The sequence below is a fragment of the Malaclemys terrapin genome, chromosome 3, assembly GCF_027887155.1.
Source record: "Malaclemys terrapin pileata isolate rMalTer1 chromosome 3, rMalTer1.hap1, whole genome shotgun sequence".
Taxonomy (NCBI): Eukaryota; Metazoa; Chordata; order Testudines; family Emydidae; genus Malaclemys; species Malaclemys terrapin.
The window spans coordinates 190,824,748-190,842,129 of NC_071507.1; the positions used below are offsets into that span (position 1 = coordinate 190,824,748).

Here is a 17,382-nt window from a genome sequence, read left to right on the forward strand (position 1 = left end):
AGAGCGCCACAACTGGGAGCTGGCAGAGTGGCAAGGGAAGCGGAGCGGGCTGCTCCCGGCCCCCTGCTAATCCCCCGGGCCACTCTGGAACTGCAGGGCCCCCAAAAGTGCCCCTTGCACAGCTCCTGCCTCCCAGATCCTGGAGGGGAGCCCCTGACCACCCCCTGAGACTCTCTGCCCCTTATCCAAGCCCCTGGCCCCAGCCCAGCACCCTTAACACGCTGCTCAAAGCAGCATGTCAGAGCTTTACCGCGTTGTATGCGAACCCACATTATATCAGGGTAGAGGTGTAACATTTCCCCCTCAGTAACTACTAGTGGTAGATCCTTCTAGCTCGAGTAGGATACATACCATTTCATCAATGAGAGCAGGAACAACTCATACCTTACAGAAAAAGGGAAGGCAACGACTTGGGCAGGCTGTGCTATGTTAAGTGGGAATAATTATTAGAAGTTTAATAAACTGTGGGTGGGGAAGAGGAAGAGGAGAATCAAATCAACTTCAAATTTGTAAACTAGTGATAAGTAAGAGTGAATAATGGCTCACAGAGTCATGTGCACGTTTTACAATCTCAAGCATGAAGAGCCTGAATCTGGCTTTTAGGTGTTTAAACAACACACCAAAAAATTGAAACTCAACTGCCACTCTGATCATTTTGTGAAATGTTCTCTCTCTCTCTGTCTTGGTCCATGTGCTCCTGAGGGCAGGGACAGCCTTCCTGGTTGGTACACTCCTAGTGCCCAGTGTTTTCACTCAAGGCTTACTTAACTTTTAGTTTTGAGATGTAATCCTACCTTTCTGTTCAGCAATATCACTCAACTAGTCAGACATACACCTCCTACTGTATTTAAACAAGCAAGGAATGAAAGTGTGTGTGGTGGTTTTCTTAGGCAGCAGCACAGCCTGGATGTTGGGCAGAACACCCCCTTGAGCAATCGTGACTTTCCCTAGTAGTTTGTTGAGCTCCTCGTCGTTACGGATGGCGAGTTGCAAATGGCGAGGAATGATCCTGGTTTTTTTGTTATCGCGAGCAGCGTTACCAGCCAACTCGAGAATCTCAGCAGTCAGATATTCTAAGACAGCAGCCATATATACAGGGGCTCCAGCGCCAACTCGCTCAGCATAATTACCCTTCCGGAGAAGCCGATGAACACGGCCCACCGGGAACTGCAAGCCAGCCCGAGATGACCGAGACTTTGCCTTAGCTCTCACTTTGCCTCCTTGTTTTCCTCGGCCCGACATTGCAATTCTTCACCACAGACACCACCGTTCGGAGAAACACAAATAGGAAAAACATAATGACGCAACAACTCTTGCCCTTTTATCCCCTCTCCTGGACTGATTAGTGAATCATGATTGGTGGTGGTTGGTTAGACAATAGACAACAAAACCATCACAGCACAGGAAGATGTGTCTTGACAAAATTGGGAAAACAAGTCAGTCTACCAAAGCAGCGACTGCCAGAAAGTCTTAGTTGAGGCAGCTAACAAATGGATTAAAAAAAAAAAAATTTCATGGCTGGAGGGATATGTTAATTGCAAAAGAACATATACTACCTGAATCCAGGGAGGCGCTTATGGCCTGTCGTCAAATGAGTAACATGAAACGTGTAGCAGTGTAGACCTGTTTTGTTAGCGTAAAGACTGAGAATGCCTGGAAAAGGGGGCTAGACATAGTACTTTGGTAAGATAGTTCTCACGATTTTACTGAAGACAATAGGACTCACTGCCCCCACCTCAACAGTGGGAACTAAAGGAGGTTAAAACCGCTGCACTGTATATACACAAATGTACTAAGTTTTTGAAATATTAACTTTATTGTACACAAGTCTTACACAATTGAAGAATTGTATATTAAAAAATTCAGGGGGCCTCCCTCCTCAGTAATCTCCATATAAAAGCAGTATCATTTTTTTAGCTCTTCATTCACTTCTTTCCATATTTCCTTCTCTAATTTTGAAGTATCGTATTCTCGCAGCATATCAAATTCTATCCAGGGCTGGCTCCACTTTTGTGCTTCTTTCATCATTTCTTCAGGTAATTCAAAGCGGATTCCTTGAATGTTAAATTTTGGCCGTTCCCAACGTTTTGTCCAGGGTTTAGGTTTCATTTTGACCTTCAGCTAGGATTGGAAACAAGTAAAGAATACATAAGATGCAACTCTTCATACAACTTTGACTTTTTTACATTAGGATGCATTTTCAACTTGGCCCTACTTGTCTTTTTGCTCTAAAAGAAAGCGATGCCAAGTTTGATTGTAAGATCAGCTCTAAAGAGCTACTGCTCAGTTGTGTTTGGATAACTGGAATTTATTCCTGAAGAAACTTGTGCACATAGGCATTTCATGCCTAACTGTTCTGTAGACAAGGCTCATCTATACTCAATCTACTTTTGAACCCCACTTCTGATCAAAGTTAGATGTGGTCTTATCTCACAACTTGTTTTTCCTCTTCAGTAGCAGGGCTGTTAGTCCTTAGTTTACTAACATAAATCATTTAAAATATTCCCTCCCCCTTTGAGCTATTAATTGTTACTGGACAGTTAAACACAGTCATCCACCCTCCATCATCCTCAAGTTCCACATGTTCACACTTAAGATCAAACTTCCAATACTTAATTTTTTCCTGACACACTATTTTGGTTTCCCCCTGCAGTCTGTCAATGCCTTTTTGTATTGAGTAGCCCTAACCACTACACAGGCCCACTAGACATAAGCATATGCAGGCCACACTGCTTTTAGCATAGTGATAAACATTATACAAGAACTTAAAGTACTTAAGTATTAAACTCAGAAGATGGTGATTCCTCTAATGGATGGTACCAAATATGGCACAGTACAGGATTTGCATACTTGAACCGGCATGGGATATGTATCCCCCACTACCTTCTACAAGTCTTCCTGAGCTAATGAAGAGGGTAGCAGATGTATTTGATTTCTTTAAGTCTTTTGGAAAGAAATGATCTACTTTACAGCCACCAAAATTTCTACCCTCAGCATGACAATAAGTTGTTGTCTACTAGCATTCCTCCCTTGTGTCCTTTTACACACAGATTCTCCTAAAAAAAGGATGACAATTTAATAATCAAATAGTTCCAGGGATGTCAGGCAGACATTTAAGTCACATCTACAGAACACATACAACATGGGGAAAGCTTCTCCACATAATCGCCTACACGTGCCTCAACTCTGCCCCGGAGAGCCCACCTCCCAAAGATGATTTATTTTTTATGCCCAATCCATCCTTGTTCTCTATTAAAACAACAGATAGTTCAACTGCATTGTGGATGATTATTCACTATAAAAACAGAATAAGACCAAACTTGTTTTATATGTGGCACCTGATAACAGTTCAGTGGTCTTAGAGGGCTAGATTCAAGCTAACACATCAGATATGAAGTGTTTATATTTTATTACAATCACTTTGAATCACCTCCTCACTTTCCCACCAAACTTCTATCACACCAGACTCATACCTGGTTTACAGGAATTTCATCATTAGCTGAATGGGGCACAGGTTTCATGTTCACATCAAAAGTACTATATTCAGGAAAAGCATCCCGTAAATACATCAGGTTGTCATCTAGTCTCTTCTCCAGCTTCAAAACCTTGATCTCCTGGATTCGAGGATTGTACAGTTCATAGCAAAACTCAACACCTTAAGACAACAAACAATTATTTAACTTGTAGCTGAGAATCAGAGGCCATAAGAAACCTAGTCTGGGTTTGATATATTGCAGTTTAGTGTTTCAGAGCCTTATATTAATTGAGGACAGTGTTTTGTTACATTTTGGGTCCATTTTTTTGAATACAGTATTGTATACATTTCTCTTTTACAAAGAAATTAAAGTCTGGTCTAGACTAGCTCAAGGCAGAGGCACTTATAAGTATAAATTTAAGAGGGAGCCACAAGCATGGATTTTAAATTATTCAATGTATTTTCGGTACAATGGTGATTATTTTGTGATATATTTATTTAAGCAAAATAAGGAATGCCTAATTCCTGCTTATATTTATAGTAATGCAGACAAAGCAATGCCTGTATTGCCCTACAATGGTTTTAAAGTGCACCAGAAAGGTGGTGTGTGAGGCAGTAGGCTGCTACATTGGTCTTCCATTATGGAGACCTAGAGTCAAATATATCTTGGGTTAGAAATGAGGTGATGTAGGACTGCTATGAGACAAGTGAGAATCAAGATTAAGCTCTATGGGGCCTAGACTGTATTACTCTGTTTGCACAGTGCCTAGCACAATGGTACTTTACTCTCAGTTGGGCCCTAGCTGCTACTACAAAACAAAGTGTTTTTTGTAAGGCTGTTAGAATATTATTAAAATCCATCTACTACAAAGTTAGTTCATAAATGAAGTTAGTAGATGTATTACTTCTGACCAGAGCTGAAACATGAGATCAGCCCAGATGTGCCAGATTTTTAAGAGTAACAGCCGTGTTAGTCTGTATCCGCAAAAAGAAGAACAGGAGTACTTGTGGCACCTTAGAGACTAACAAATTTATTAGAGCATAAGCTTTCGTGGACTACAGCCCACGTGGGCTGTAGTCCACGAAAGCTTATGCTCTAATAAATTTGTTAGTCTCTAAGGTGCCACAAGTACTCCTGTTCTTCTTTTTCCAGATTTTTAAGCAACTGAGATATACTGTACACCAAGGTCTCATTGCATCTTGCAGTGCATCTTGTGTTAAACCTAACAAGAAACAGTAGTATGCAAGATGATTTTCCTTTAATACTCTAATACCATCCCAACTGCAAACAAGATTTCTATACCCTTTCATATACAGTTTAAATACTATAGCTCCTCCATTTAATAGTCCTAATGTAAGAATGAAAGCTGTACAAAGACATACCCTGCCCTTCTATAATATTCCGAAGCACAAAGGTAGCACCAAGTCCTTTTCCTCCTCTTTGAATGCAAATTCCTACAAAACGGCTGGTTTTGTCACTGGCATATGGATCTGCTGTGGTAACAGAAAGGATGCTTCCTGTCCAAAGGAGAGACTAGTCAGTAAATCATTCCTGGAACATGGAGAAGGAGTCAGATTTTAAATGCAGACATTAATAGACACACACAACTAAATTAAGCTTTCTAAGAAACAGACTGAATTTACAAAATGTAGGCTTAAATATTTATATAAAAATATAAAATTTCTTTGCCTTTAAAGATTTAGTTCACATCATTAATGCTATTTACTTGTGTCTATAAACAGGAAAGTTATAGACAAAAGCTTCTTGGACCACATGCACACTGCAGTGTTTAGGTTGTAAGCAATGCATAGAGAGTATCAGAGGGGTAGCCATGTTAGTCTGAATCTGTAAAAAGCAACTGAGGGTCCTGTGGCACCTTTAAGACTAACAGAAGTATTGGGAGCACGAAAGCTTATGCTCCCAATACTTCTGTTAGTCTTAAAGGTGCCACAGGACCCTCTGTTGCTTAATGCATAGAGAATGTCTGCATCTAGAAAACTAACCTCAATGTTTTCATTGAGTTCAAATGGCGATACTTCTATTAATCATACATTCTATTAATTGTCCATTAAATTTGGCAGCAGAAAATAGTAACATTGTTATAAAGCTATGCTATTAATTTTTTTAAACTATATCAATGACCAATACTGGAAAAGTTATTAAAAATCCTAATGCTGTTAACTGACCAACATAGAACTCTGGAATGTCGAGCACTTTTCGCCTTCGTATCATGTCAGTTCTTTCAATACAGAATTTAAGAGGATCTGTTCGGTCTCTGGGGGGAATAAATTCAGGACTCAAGAACCTGTGGGGAAGTCAAAACCTTTATGAGTATAAGACAGAAGTAATTTATGTTAAAACCTACAACTTACCATAGTACTGAATTAAAAATATTTGGTTTACACATTAAAGACCTCTGCTATTCATGTGTGCAGGTTACCTTCACACTGACATAAATAGCAGTTTTTGCAATTCCTGATTTGAGTGCTCCAAGTTTCTTTCAATGAGAAGATGTGTAGTTTGTGTTCAGATATTTTGCAGCTACAAGTGCCTACAATACTCATTGGCCTTTTGGGTGCATAATAATTTTCTATTATTTATCACTTTTGTCACTGCTATCACTTTTGAGCATTAGAACTATGGACAAGGAGGATTAGTAATGGAACCTTTCATGGTTCAATTTTAACCCATGTTAGCAGTGAGTACTTAACATTGGATGGCTCATGGCTGAATAGTATTGTGTGTGAAACAAGTTGTAAAAGGTCTCTCTTGCTCCTAGCAGATGGGAGTCCACAAGACACACCATGGGTGAGATTTTCACCCCCACTCCTTTACATGGGATAATGGGGCCAGAAGTGCATAGAGGGACTATAAAAACCCTTGATCTGGCTGGAATTGCCTGACACAGAAAATTAGGAAGACAGATTGAGGTGGTCCTCTAAGGACCACTTCGCAAACCCTGTTGTAGGGGCATGGCTATGCAGTGGAAGCACAGCACACATAACAGCAGAGATTCTGGTCAGTGCTGCTGTCTGTAGGGTAGCCCAGGGAGGCTACCATAAGTTAGCCCCAAAGGGCTGCTCTGGACCCCGAAGGGCAGAAAAGGTAGTTTAACTTGCCGGGCGGGGGGGAGGGGAGAGAATCCCTCTTGGCTACAAGTTCTAAGAAGTGCAGCACAGAATCTTACACCTTATGAAGACAGTTTCAAGTAAAGAAAACCCTTACCAGTCTGAGATGACTGGCCAAGAGCTGAACGGGTGCCAAAGTTCAGATTCTAAGAAACTCTCCCCACTCCTAGGCTGATTACACACTAGACTTCTTTGGGAAATCTCCCAATGTTGCACTACCACTAACAGTGCAGAAACATTTTAATCACCTAATGTTGGCCAGAGCAGGTTAGGTGATACAAGAATAGAAACACGTGTGCCCTTTCCACACTAGCGTTCTCACTGAGGATACCAGCACCAGTGGCAGCAACATTTTACAAAGAGTGACTTGCTCAGCAGGTGGTCAGCAGCACAGCCAGAATCACAATCCAGGTCTCTCAATGTCCACTTGCATGCACTTTCTCCCTACGACAGACTGTTGTACTGAAGATACACATGCATTTAATATAATGAAGCTCAACAAAACACAACCTAGACTTGCATGTACGTTTACAACTACATAGACTTATCCACGAATCACTATTTTTGTGGATGTAAGTCACAGGAAGAGGTATTTTAAGCCCATTTTTTGACAAATTGTCTCCGCTAGACCTTAGCAAATGTTTACTATACTTTGCATAACGGTGCTTAGTTGATTTCAGAGGGGCTCTTAATAACTCGACTGAAGACTAAGCAAGGGAGCAGCAACTTTTAAGAAGTCTAACTATGCACTATGTTAAGCAACGGAGTATCCTACCTTCTCTCTACTACCTCTTTATGTTTGTCAACAATAACTGGCTTTGGAGGCGGCTGAAATTTTGTAGGTTCTCCACTGTTAGCCCTCAGAAGTCCAGAGGAAGAGAAGCACCCTTCAAAGACAGAAACAAGATGGTGTTGAAAATAAACCTATTTCAATCAGGAGTAAAAGCAACCTCCATAACAAGTATGCATACAATTATAATGTAAGCAACTCTCAACCCCTCAAAATACTATATGTGTATGAACATTCACAGTGTGCTTCTTCTGATCCACCAGTACCATCTTAAGGCAATTTGAAAAGATCATGCCTTCCTTTGTTAGATGCTCATATGATAGAAGGAAACTGAGAAGCTAATGCAAGAAGTTTTAGATGAGTCAAAAGGAGATTAAGAAAAATGATATATTTCTTCCTCTGGTTTAAGCATCACATTTTAGAACAGCTTTCAGATGGAAAATATTTAAGCAATAACGGCTTAAATAAAGTCAAGCTAAGACTAAACTCATCTAAATCTATTTTTAACCTACAGACTTTAATACTTTCTTCTCAGTGATTTGCAGAAGTCTCAGGTACTTTTATGTTTTACTACTATTTGAACATTTCAAAAGGACTTATTACTGCTGTATCACACTGAGAGTACAAAAATACTTTTGCATGCCTTGATCCTCCAAGATCTGCGCAGAGCTCACTGCAAGATCAGACCCTTAGGGAAAAAAGTGATGAATATAATAGTTCATTGAAATATCTCCCTCAAAAGCACCATAACTCCTGAGTGCTCTTTGATATAGTAAGAAACACCTACAATTTATAATACATTTATCAGCTCAGCAATTAGTAATACTTTACAATTTCTATAACACTATCGCATGTAAAATTTGGGTTACAATTTACATTAACTAGGCTTCTCAAATATAAGTATGTCCTTTGTACAAGTGAAGCAGTTAAGGCTAAATAACTGGCCCAAGGACACACAGTCCAAAACAGAATAGGGAATAAAAGTACAACTCTCCTCACTCTCAGTCCTGGACCAGAACCACAAAACCATCCTTCTTCTTAGCAGATCTCTGCAACCTAAAAACTAGGGTAATCTATACAATTGTCAATTTGGAAAGAAGGGTTTGAGAGATTTTTACAGAGAGAAAATAAGCGCAAAGACACTGCGTGAGGATGTAACCCAAAGCAATGTAATCAGGTGTGACACACATTCCAGGGCCAGAGAAAGCACTCCCCTCCCAAAAAGGCGGAGGGGTGAGGGGGCTGGAAGCAGGGATCCAGGCAGCACCCCTGTGCGCAAAGGGGGCAGTGAAGGGCACAGCAACCCAGGCAGCACCCCAGTAAAGGGGGCGGTGAAGTGGGCAGGTGCCCAGGCAGCCCCTCCCGTGAAGGGGGACACTGATGGGGGAGCAGGGACCCAGGCAGCGCCCCCTTCCCCGACAAAGGGGGCAATGGCCGGGGAGAGGGAGCAGGGCCCCAGGTGCCTCCGCACAAAGGGGGTAGTGGCCGGGGAGCGGCCGGCGGGCAGGACCCAGGCAGCCCCTCCACAAAAGGGGCCGTGGCGGGAAAAGGGGAGACAGGACCCAGGCAGGCCCGCCCCGGGAAGGGGACGGGAGAGCGGGGCGGCAGGGACCAGGGCGGGCCCGGCCTCCCCCCGCGAAGGGGGCCGTGACGGGGAGGCAGGACCCTGGTTCCCCCCCGGCCTTTTGGGGGCTGAGGGCGAAGCCCCGGGGAGGGGGCGGAGATCAGGTGACATGAGCGGGCGGAGCCCCGGCTCCTTACGGCAGCGCGCTCCGGGCCGGGCGGCGGACGCCCTAGCGAGGGCCCTCCAGCAGGCGGCGGCCATGACGGCTCTGGCTAATTTCCCCGGCGAATGCGCGCGCACCCACAAGCCCCCACGGAGCTACGGCCCGCGCAGCGTCCCAAACTACCCGCGAAAGCGGAAGCGGAACGAGGCTTCAGGGCGGGCGGGGCCCTGCCTCGGAGGCGGGGCTGGTTTCCCGAAGAGACGTTCTGGAACAGCCTTCCAAGGAGAGCGATGGGGGCAAAACACCGAACCGACTTCAAGATTAAGCTTGATACATTTAGGGGGGGAATGGTATGATGTGGCTTAACGGTAACTGCCACTAGCAAAACTCCCCAATAGCTGGAGACGAGACACTATATGATAGGGTTACCACACGTCCTCTTTTTCCCGGACACGTCCGGCTTTTCGGCACTCAAACCCCCGTCCGGGGGGAATGGCCAAAAAGCCGAACATGTCCGGGAAAATGGCGGCTCTGCTCCTCCCCCGACTCTTCGGCTCTGTTTAAGAGCCGAGCTGCCCGAGCGCTACCGGCTTCGGGCAGCCCCCGTGCCTCCGGACCCTGCGCCCCCAGCCGGGCACTTCCCCTCCCGGGCTCCGGCGGCGCAGGGTCCGGAGGCATGGGGGCTGCCCAAAGCCCATAGCGCTCGGGCAGCCCGGCTCTTAAACAGAGCCGCTGCGGCTGGAGGCTCTGCTCCTCTTCGGCTCTGTGTAACTTACCCTGCGCCGCCAGAGCCCAGGAGGGGAAGTGCCCGGCTGGGGGCGCAGGGTCCGGAGGCATAGGGGCTGCCCGAAACCGGTAGCGCTTGGGCAGCTCGGCTGGGCGCTTCCCCTCCTGGGCTCCAGCTGCGCTGGGGAAGCGCCGGCTGGGGGCGCAGGGTCTGGGGGCTGCCCGGCAAACCCTGAAGCCGGTAGCGCTGGGGCAGCCCTTTCCCCCTGGCTGGGAGTGGGAGGGAGGAGGGGGCGGAGTTAGAGTGGGGAGGGGGCGGGGCTAGGGGTGGGGAAATGGGCAGGGCCAGGGCCCGTGGGGGGTCCTCTTTTTTTATTTATGAGATATGGTAACCCTACTATATGGAGAGGGCTCTGAGTTACTACAGAGAATTCTTTCCCAGCTATCTGCCTGGTGGGTTTCGCCTATGTGCCGACAGGGCCGGCTTTAAGCCGATTCGGCCGATTCCCCAGAATGGGGCCCTGTGCCTAAGAGCGCCCCGCAACGTCCGGGGCTGCCGGTGGAGCGGGGAAAAAAAAAAAAAAGCGCCACGTCCTGCTTCTCCCCCCTCCCTCCAGCGCTTGTACCGCCATACAGCTGATCAGCACAAGCCTGGGAGAGAGGAGTGAGGGGGAGGAATGTGGCGTGCTTGGGGAAGACGCGGGGCCAGGGTGGGGGTTTGGGGAGGGATCCAATGGGGCAGTGAGGGGGCGGGGCCAGGGCGGGGATTTGGGGAGAGGGTGGGGCCGGGGCGGGCAGGACTCGAGACAATTTGCGTCCCGGCGTGGGGCCCCGCACCTGCTAAAGCTGGCCCTGTGTGCCGAGGGCCTAATTGATTGCCATATTTGGGATTGGGAAGGAATTTCCCCCCAGGTCAGGTTGGCAGAGACCCTGAGGGATTTTGCCTTCCTCTACAGCATGGGGCACAGGTCACTAGCAGATTTAAACTAGTGTAAATGGTGAATTCTCTGTAACTTGAAGCCTTTAAACCAGTGGTCTCCAAACTTTTGAGGGTGACGACCCGCCCCCCCCCCCCCCGGGGCTGGGAGCAGGGTGCAGCTTGGAGGGTAGGAGGATGCAGACGGGGTAAGGGGGCCGAGGCTGGGGCTGCAGCTGAGGGTGGGGCTGGGTCCGGGAGTGGGGCTGGGGACAGAGCCGCAGCCAGGGGCCAAGGCTAGAGTCAGAAGCGAGCCACAACCGGGCTGCAGTAGGGGCCGGCAGTCAGGCTGAGGCTGGCTACAGGGCCAGGTGCGAGGGCCGTGGCTGGAATTGGAGCCAGAGCAGACCTCGCCCCCCCCAAACATCCCACCATGCTCCCCTAGTTTGGGGACCTCTGCTTTAAACCATGATTTGAGGACTTCATTAACTAGCCAGAGGTTAAAGGTCTATTTCAGAAGTGGGTGGATGAGGTTTTGTAGCCTGCAATGTACAGGTGGTCAGACTAGATCAGTGGTTCCCAAACTTTAACAACCTGTGAACCCCTTTCACTAAAATGTCAAGTCTTGTGAACCCCTCTTAAAAATAATATTTCCAGGGATTTTCTCCTTTACCTGAGTATAAATTATAAAAGCAGTGATCTTGGAAATATAAAATTTATTTTTGTGACATGCTTATTACACACTATGTATTATTAATTATTATTTATCATTACAGTATCTTTATTGCATTATGAAAACGGCAACACTTCCAAGTTTTCACTTTCGTAGCTTGTATCACCTTGAATAAGTCTGTTATAAGACAAGGCTCCTATGTTTCATCAAGGAGTATCAGATATGAAACAGCATGAAGGTATTTAAGAAGCCAACTCAAAGAGTTTCTCCTACACAAGCATTCAGGTCTTGAGCAGTTCAGGCAAACAACGCATGTTACAACAAAGCTTAAACCTGTTCTTCATAATAATTTTAAAAACAGTACTAGCTGCCTATTTAATTTTAAAAACAGCAGAAAATATCCACCTCCCTTTCCATGTCTTATAAGGAGTCTTGAAGTTTAAATCTCCTCAGTGTGATAGATCTGCTTGCTTTGATCTGCTTAGCTCTTGGAAGTCCAGGGGCTCTGGGTTGCTGGCCCCATGCTGCCCGGGGTCCCTAGGGACAGCTCTGTCTGCCGTTAGGGAATTTTTCCCTGAGAACCCCCTATAACATTTTTGCGAACCCCCAGGAGTTCACGAACCCCAGTTTGGGAACCACTGGACTAGATGATCACGATGGTCCCTTCTGACCTTAAAGTCTATGAGACTGGATAATCCTTGCCTACCTTGGTCCCATGACGCTCCTGGAAGCAGCCAGTGCGGCCCCAGGGGTGGGCAGGCATTGGACTCCCTCCGCACGCTGCTCCTGCCTGCAAGCACCACCCCCGCAGCTCCTATTGGCCGGGAACGGGGAGCTGTGGCCAATGGGAGCTGCGGGGGCAGTGTTTGTAGAGAGGGGTAGCACGCAGAGCCATGTGGTACACGCAGCCCCCCGCCCAGGTGCTGCAGGGGCACATTGGTCCCTTCCAGGAGCGGTGTGGGGCTGGGGTTGGCAGGGAGCGTGCCTTAGCGGCAGCCATGCTGCATCGGTGACCAGGAGCTGCCGGAGGTAAGTGCTGCTTGGCGGGAGGCTGCACCCCAATCCCCTCCTGGAGCAAGTACCCCAAACCCACTCCTGCACCCTGAGCCCAGTCCCAAAGCCAGCATCCCAAACCAGCCCTGAATCCCATCCCAGAGCTAGCACCCCATACCCCCTCCTGCACCCTGAGCCCCCTCCCAGAGCCAGCACCCCATACTCCCTCCTATACCCTGAACCCCCTCTGGCACCCCCAGTCCTGAGCCCCCTCCCAGAGCCAGCACCCCCACCCCCTCCTGCACTCCAACACTCTGCCCCAGCTCTAACTCTCCTCCCAGAGCCTGTACCTCCTGCACCCCAACACTCTGCCCAAGCCTGGAGCCCCCTCCTGCATCCCCCTCCTGCACCCAAACTCCCTCCTAGAGCTTGCACCCCTCACCCCCTCCCGAACCCCAGCCCCGTAAAAGTGAGTGAGGGTGGGGGAGAGCAAGTGGCAGTGACTGAGAGAGGGGGGGATGGAGTGAGTGGGGCAGGGCTTTGGGGAAGAGGCGGGGTAGATCCTGGGTTGCCCTTAAATTCAAAAAGTGATCTTGGGTGTAAAAAGGTTGAAGACCACTGGTTTACAGCCATGTTGTGGGAGTGCTTGACTGGTTTAGGATCGCTGATATACCACAACAGCAACACTGGCAAAGTTGTACTGTGTAGCTGGCTAGTAACCCCCCCGCGCAAAGAAGCTATACTGGTAAAAGCACATTATAGCTGCATCTACACAAAGGACTTCACAGCTGTGTCCGTCACAAATCACACCTCTTTGCATACCTGATCAACCTAAGTCTGTGGTGTAGATGTAGTAATCTAGTGCAGCAAATTATGCAGTCAGAAGGTGATGCCGGGTTTTGTCAGGAGCTCACCTTCTGAAGCTTTTTCAGGGGATCTTTTTCAACAGTGTTAGACAGAGATCCTCCCTATGCATACATTTCCCAGTTTTCCAGTCCTGAGTCACACTCGTTGCAATCAGATATTGTTACAAGAAAAAGTAATATTCTGGTTACTTTAACGAGATAAGGCAAAACTAATGCAATGGGTAGGGTATGTGATTACATTCCCTAACTTTGTATCTTTGTGGTTTATTTCCTCCCTGTGTGATTAACTTTATTAGTACTGAATCCACCCCTGTTTCTAACATCCTCCACTGCTTTAATCATGCCATGAAACAGATTCTGTCACCTGCTCTGGCCCCTATATATAATTTAAACAGCACTGCAACAGAATACAGGAGAATTCACCCAGCACAAGTGCAGCTGCTGTTCTTCTCTTAATCCCTGTGTAGGGGTATGCCATCGATGGAGCTGAGTGCAGATGTGGGCAGGCCCTAGCACACGGCACTACAGGATTTCTGGGAAATGCCATAGGCAGCCCTGAGCAGACTGCCATAAATTACAACACTGCATAGAAGTTGGAATGTCCAGGAGCTGCTCTAAATTACTGTTTTGGCCCGTGGAAGAGTCCATAATTAGGAGAGCACAAAGGTAGTCAAAACCTCCCCTTTGGCTGAGGGGAGAAATTCTTCATAAAGAATTAGACCACATATTGCCTGGCAGTTAGGCTCTGTCCTCCCATGTGTTTGCGAATCCTTCCAGTTTGGGTGTTGTCTGCAAATCTGACCAAAGGAACACAATAAAGAAAGATGTGAACAGTCATGCAAAGTTCAGAGATTTACTTCTTTGGTGAGTTTAATTGTTAAAAAGCCTCTGGAGACATGTAAAAAGTCCTGGACTTGACTATAGTTAGAAGACTGATGGAGTCTTTACCATTGTGATAGAAACCTCTGCATGCACCTGCCTGGAAAGGTTCTGCATACCTGTTTATTGGTGGCAGCTGATGTTGTAGTCTGCGTGAGCCATCACATAGCATGAGAGAATTAGCATGGTTTGTGAGAGAATGTGATGTTTCAGCTGTTTGGATCCTAACCTGTCATTGGGACAAAGGCAGGTACTACTTAGCATTTGCTGATTTAATACAGCTGGATTAAGCACATTCTGAATTATACTATTCTGAAGATCTGGGGGCCAGCAGGGGGCACTCTAACCTTGAAAATAAAAAAGTTCCATCAACAAGAACTCGATATTTTACTTTCAGCAAAGATTCCTCTCCCCAAGGATTTTTCAGTGCATGGCAATGGGCTAGCACTGTTGAGAGATGATGCATGGGGTGGGGTGGAGAAGTAATTTGGGGATAATCCAAATAACCATGCTAATTAGGGAGGCCACCAAACAGGCAAAAATAGGTGCATAGGTTCTTTTGATAGAGAAAAGTAAGGACCTAAGATTTATAAATGTCCCTGTGGATGAAGATTTTAGCCTTTTAGCACTGGCTAAAAACATAAAAACAATTTATTAGCTCCTTGTTCCACCATTGCTGAGTGTATTCCTAATGGCATCATAGTTCCTTCACCCCATCATTAAATTCTATCACAAAGTTATTCCATCCCATGCCAATACATGATTAGTCCTTACAATATATATTCAAATGCTTTGTCCTCTCTATTTTTAGAGATTTACAAGCAAACTAGAAACCCTCCCACCTTGACTCAATTTTCTTAGCAGATGAGAGATGGGATAGGAAGAGTTCCCTTCCCACATTACCTATCACAAGGAAGGAAACAGCATGAAAACCTGCATAATTTTAGGATTATAATACTGAAACAGTCTTTTATAAAACAGGACAGTTGTTGGGGACATGGTGTTAATTCATATATTATAAGGCCAGAAGGGACCATTATGATCATCTAGTCTGACCTGCATCACACAGGCCATTGGAGATCCCTGAATTAATTCTTGTTGGAACTATATGAGATCTTTGAGAAAAAACATCCAATTTTGATTTTAAAATTTCCAGTGATGAAGAATCCACCACGACCATTGGTAAGTGGTTGCAGTGGTTAATAACCTCACAGTTTATTCCTTATATCTAATTTAAATGCGTCTAGCCTCAATTTCCCGCTACTGGATCTTATTATACCTTTGACTGCTAAACTGAAGAGTACTTTGTTATCCAAATTTCTATTCTCCATGTAGGTACTTAGGGACTGTGATCAAGTCATCCTTTAACCTTCTCTTTTAAGATAAATAGACTGAGCTGGTTGAGTCTTTCACTATAAAGGCATGTTTCCCAATCCTTTAATCATTCTTATGACTCTTCTCTGAAACCTCTCCAATTTTTCAACATCTTTGTTGAACTGTGGATGCAAGAACTGGACACATTATTCCAGTAGCAGTCACACCAGTGATATAACCTCTCTACTCCTATTTGATATTTCCCTATTTATACATCCAACCACGAACGCTTTTGGTCACAGCATCACACTGGGAGCTCACATTCAGCTCAGTATCCACCCTAACACCCAAGTCTTTTTCAAAGTCATTGCTTCCCAGGCTACAGCCCCCCATTTTGTAAGCATGGCCTACATTCTTTGCTCCTAGATGTATGACTTTACATTTGGCCATATTGAAAGACATGTTGTTTGCCTGCACTGACCTCAGCAAGCTGTCCTCCTCATTATTTACCCCCCCCTCCAATGTTTGTGTCATCTGCAAATTTTATCAGTGATGATTTTATGTTTTCTTCCAGCTCACTGATAAAAATGTTAAATAGAGCCAAGAACTGATCCCTGAGGGATCCCACTAAAAGCACACCTGTTCAGTGATTCTCTGTAATTATGGTTGTGGGGTGAGAAAAAATAGCCTAGGGATTAGGGCCCTAGTCTGGGATTTATGGAACCCAGCTCTACTTCTTTTAGGACCTAAGGAAAGTCACCTTGGCTCTCTGTGCTTCAGTTCCCCCTCTGTAACATGGGGGGTATGTCACAAGGTGATTGACCTGTTGAAGAGGGACTGGGTTAGCGGCCTCCCATTCAGGCCTGATGGAGAGCACCTGGCTAATATAGAAAGCCAGGCAGCAGTTAGGGGAGAGGAGAAGGAGAAAGCTGGTGAGGATGTCTGAGAGCAGGAGGTAGAAGCTGTTACCGAGGTGGGGAAGAAACAAAATGGGTGAACCCTGGTGGGTAGAATGTTCATGTGGTAGCTCTTAGGTAAAGAGGAAGAACTAGCTCAGCTAAGCTGAATTCAAGAGCAAGAGGGTGAGCCTGGAGGAGCTCAGCGGGGCTTGTAGGTAGAGAGGTTTGGGGAGTGGAGCACTGGGAGCCCACTTGGATGAGCCTCCAGGTGAGGGTTGTGGTAGGACAACTGCAAAAGGTATAGTGAATGGCTAGGAGTGTAAGAATCATGAAACAGGGCCTTCATTCTTGGGTAACTGGCCTGGAGAATGGGCCTTGAACTGAGTACAATGGAATGGGAGGACTGCTGCCTTTTAACTGGGTTTACTTTGGTGTTTATGAATGGGTTCACATTAGAACTGTACTAACTGTGCCTAGAGGTGGGCCTTGAACTAGACAGGTGAGTTGGCTGCTGGTTCAGTCTGCAGGGAAAGGATGGGCAAATTCAGTCAGCTCTGAGGACAACCAGGGGAAACGGAGGCAGGATTTGTATTGCTGTGGTTAGCTGCTGAGCTTGACCTGATAAGGCAAGCCCTGTAATGTGATAATGGCACTCCTCTTGTGAGGATAAATACATATACAGTATGGGGGATACATAGAAAGGGAGGGTCTGTAGTACATCTGGAAGGATGATGCAAATTTCAGTTTCTGAAATGTATTATGTTTGCAACCTAAAATTTCAAGGACTGTGACTCCAGCTAGCCACCCCAAGGCCAAATTGTGGCTTCTCCAACGCAGCTGCCTGGGCATGGATGAGTGGGTGTGGAAACTGTAGTGAGTTCTCCTGTGGGTTCAGGGCTCCTGGAATTCTTTGGAATGGAATCACAGGAGAAGGCAGTCTGAATATAGAGGAAGTGAGTTTTCCCAGAATATATGGGCAATGTCTACCAGTGGAT

General features: G+C 46.1%; 2 protein-coding genes across 5 annotated transcripts; both read right to left on the reverse strand.

Annotated features, from left to right (window-relative positions):
* Positions 1-753: 753 nt before the first annotated feature.
* LOC128834891 (histone H2A.J-like) lies at positions 754-1,693 on the reverse strand. Its single transcript, XM_054024059.1, has one exon. It carries the CDS (start codon positions 1,240-1,242, stop codon positions 820-822), a length of 423 nt encoding a protein of 140 aa, XP_053880034.1. The 5' UTR covers positions 1,243-1,693; the 3' UTR covers positions 754-819.
* Positions 1,694-1,793: 100 nt separating this feature from the next.
* On the reverse strand, positions 1,794-9,240 carry MRPL19 (mitochondrial ribosomal protein L19). Of its 4 annotated transcripts, none has more exons than XM_054024055.1 (7): positions 9,156-9,240; positions 8,038-8,082; positions 7,380-7,491; positions 5,663-5,781; positions 4,859-4,993; positions 3,474-3,655; positions 1,794-2,121 (listed from the first exon to the last, which is right to left on the reverse strand). In XM_054024055.1, the coding sequence occupies exons 1-7, from the start codon at positions 9,217-9,219 to the stop codon at positions 1,906-1,908; spliced, it is 873 nt and encodes a 290-aa protein (XP_053880030.1). In that variant the 5' UTR covers positions 9,220-9,240; the 3' UTR covers positions 1,794-1,905. The 4 variants fall into 4 exon arrangements, with proteins under 4 accessions (XP_053880030.1, XP_053880031.1, XP_053880032.1 ...); XM_054024056.1 differs by lacking the exon at positions 9,156-9,240 and adding an exon at positions 8,394-9,110; XM_054024057.1 differs by lacking the exon at positions 8,038-8,082.
* Between the last annotated feature and the right edge of the window lie 8,142 nt (positions 9,241-17,382).

Bases quoted from the DNA above. Each gene is read 5' to 3' on its own strand.
- LOC128834891 (XM_054024059.1), bottom strand. From the start codon at position 1,242: ATGTCGGGCCGAGGAAAACAAGGAGGCAAAGTGAGAGCTAAGGCAAAG.
- MRPL19 (XM_054024055.1), bottom strand. From the start codon at position 9,219: ATGGCCGCCGCCTGCTGGAGGGCCCTCGCTAGGGCGTCCGCCGCCCGG. The intron at 8,083-9,155 runs GTAAGGAGCCGG...TTTTTCCCTAAG, and splicing joins CCGGCCCGGAGCGCGCTGCC to GGTCTGATCTTGCAGTGAGC. The intron at 5,782-7,379 runs GTAGGATACTCC...ACTTCCCCACAG, and splicing joins AAAGAGGTAGTAGAGAGAAG to GTTCTTGAGTCCTGAATTTA.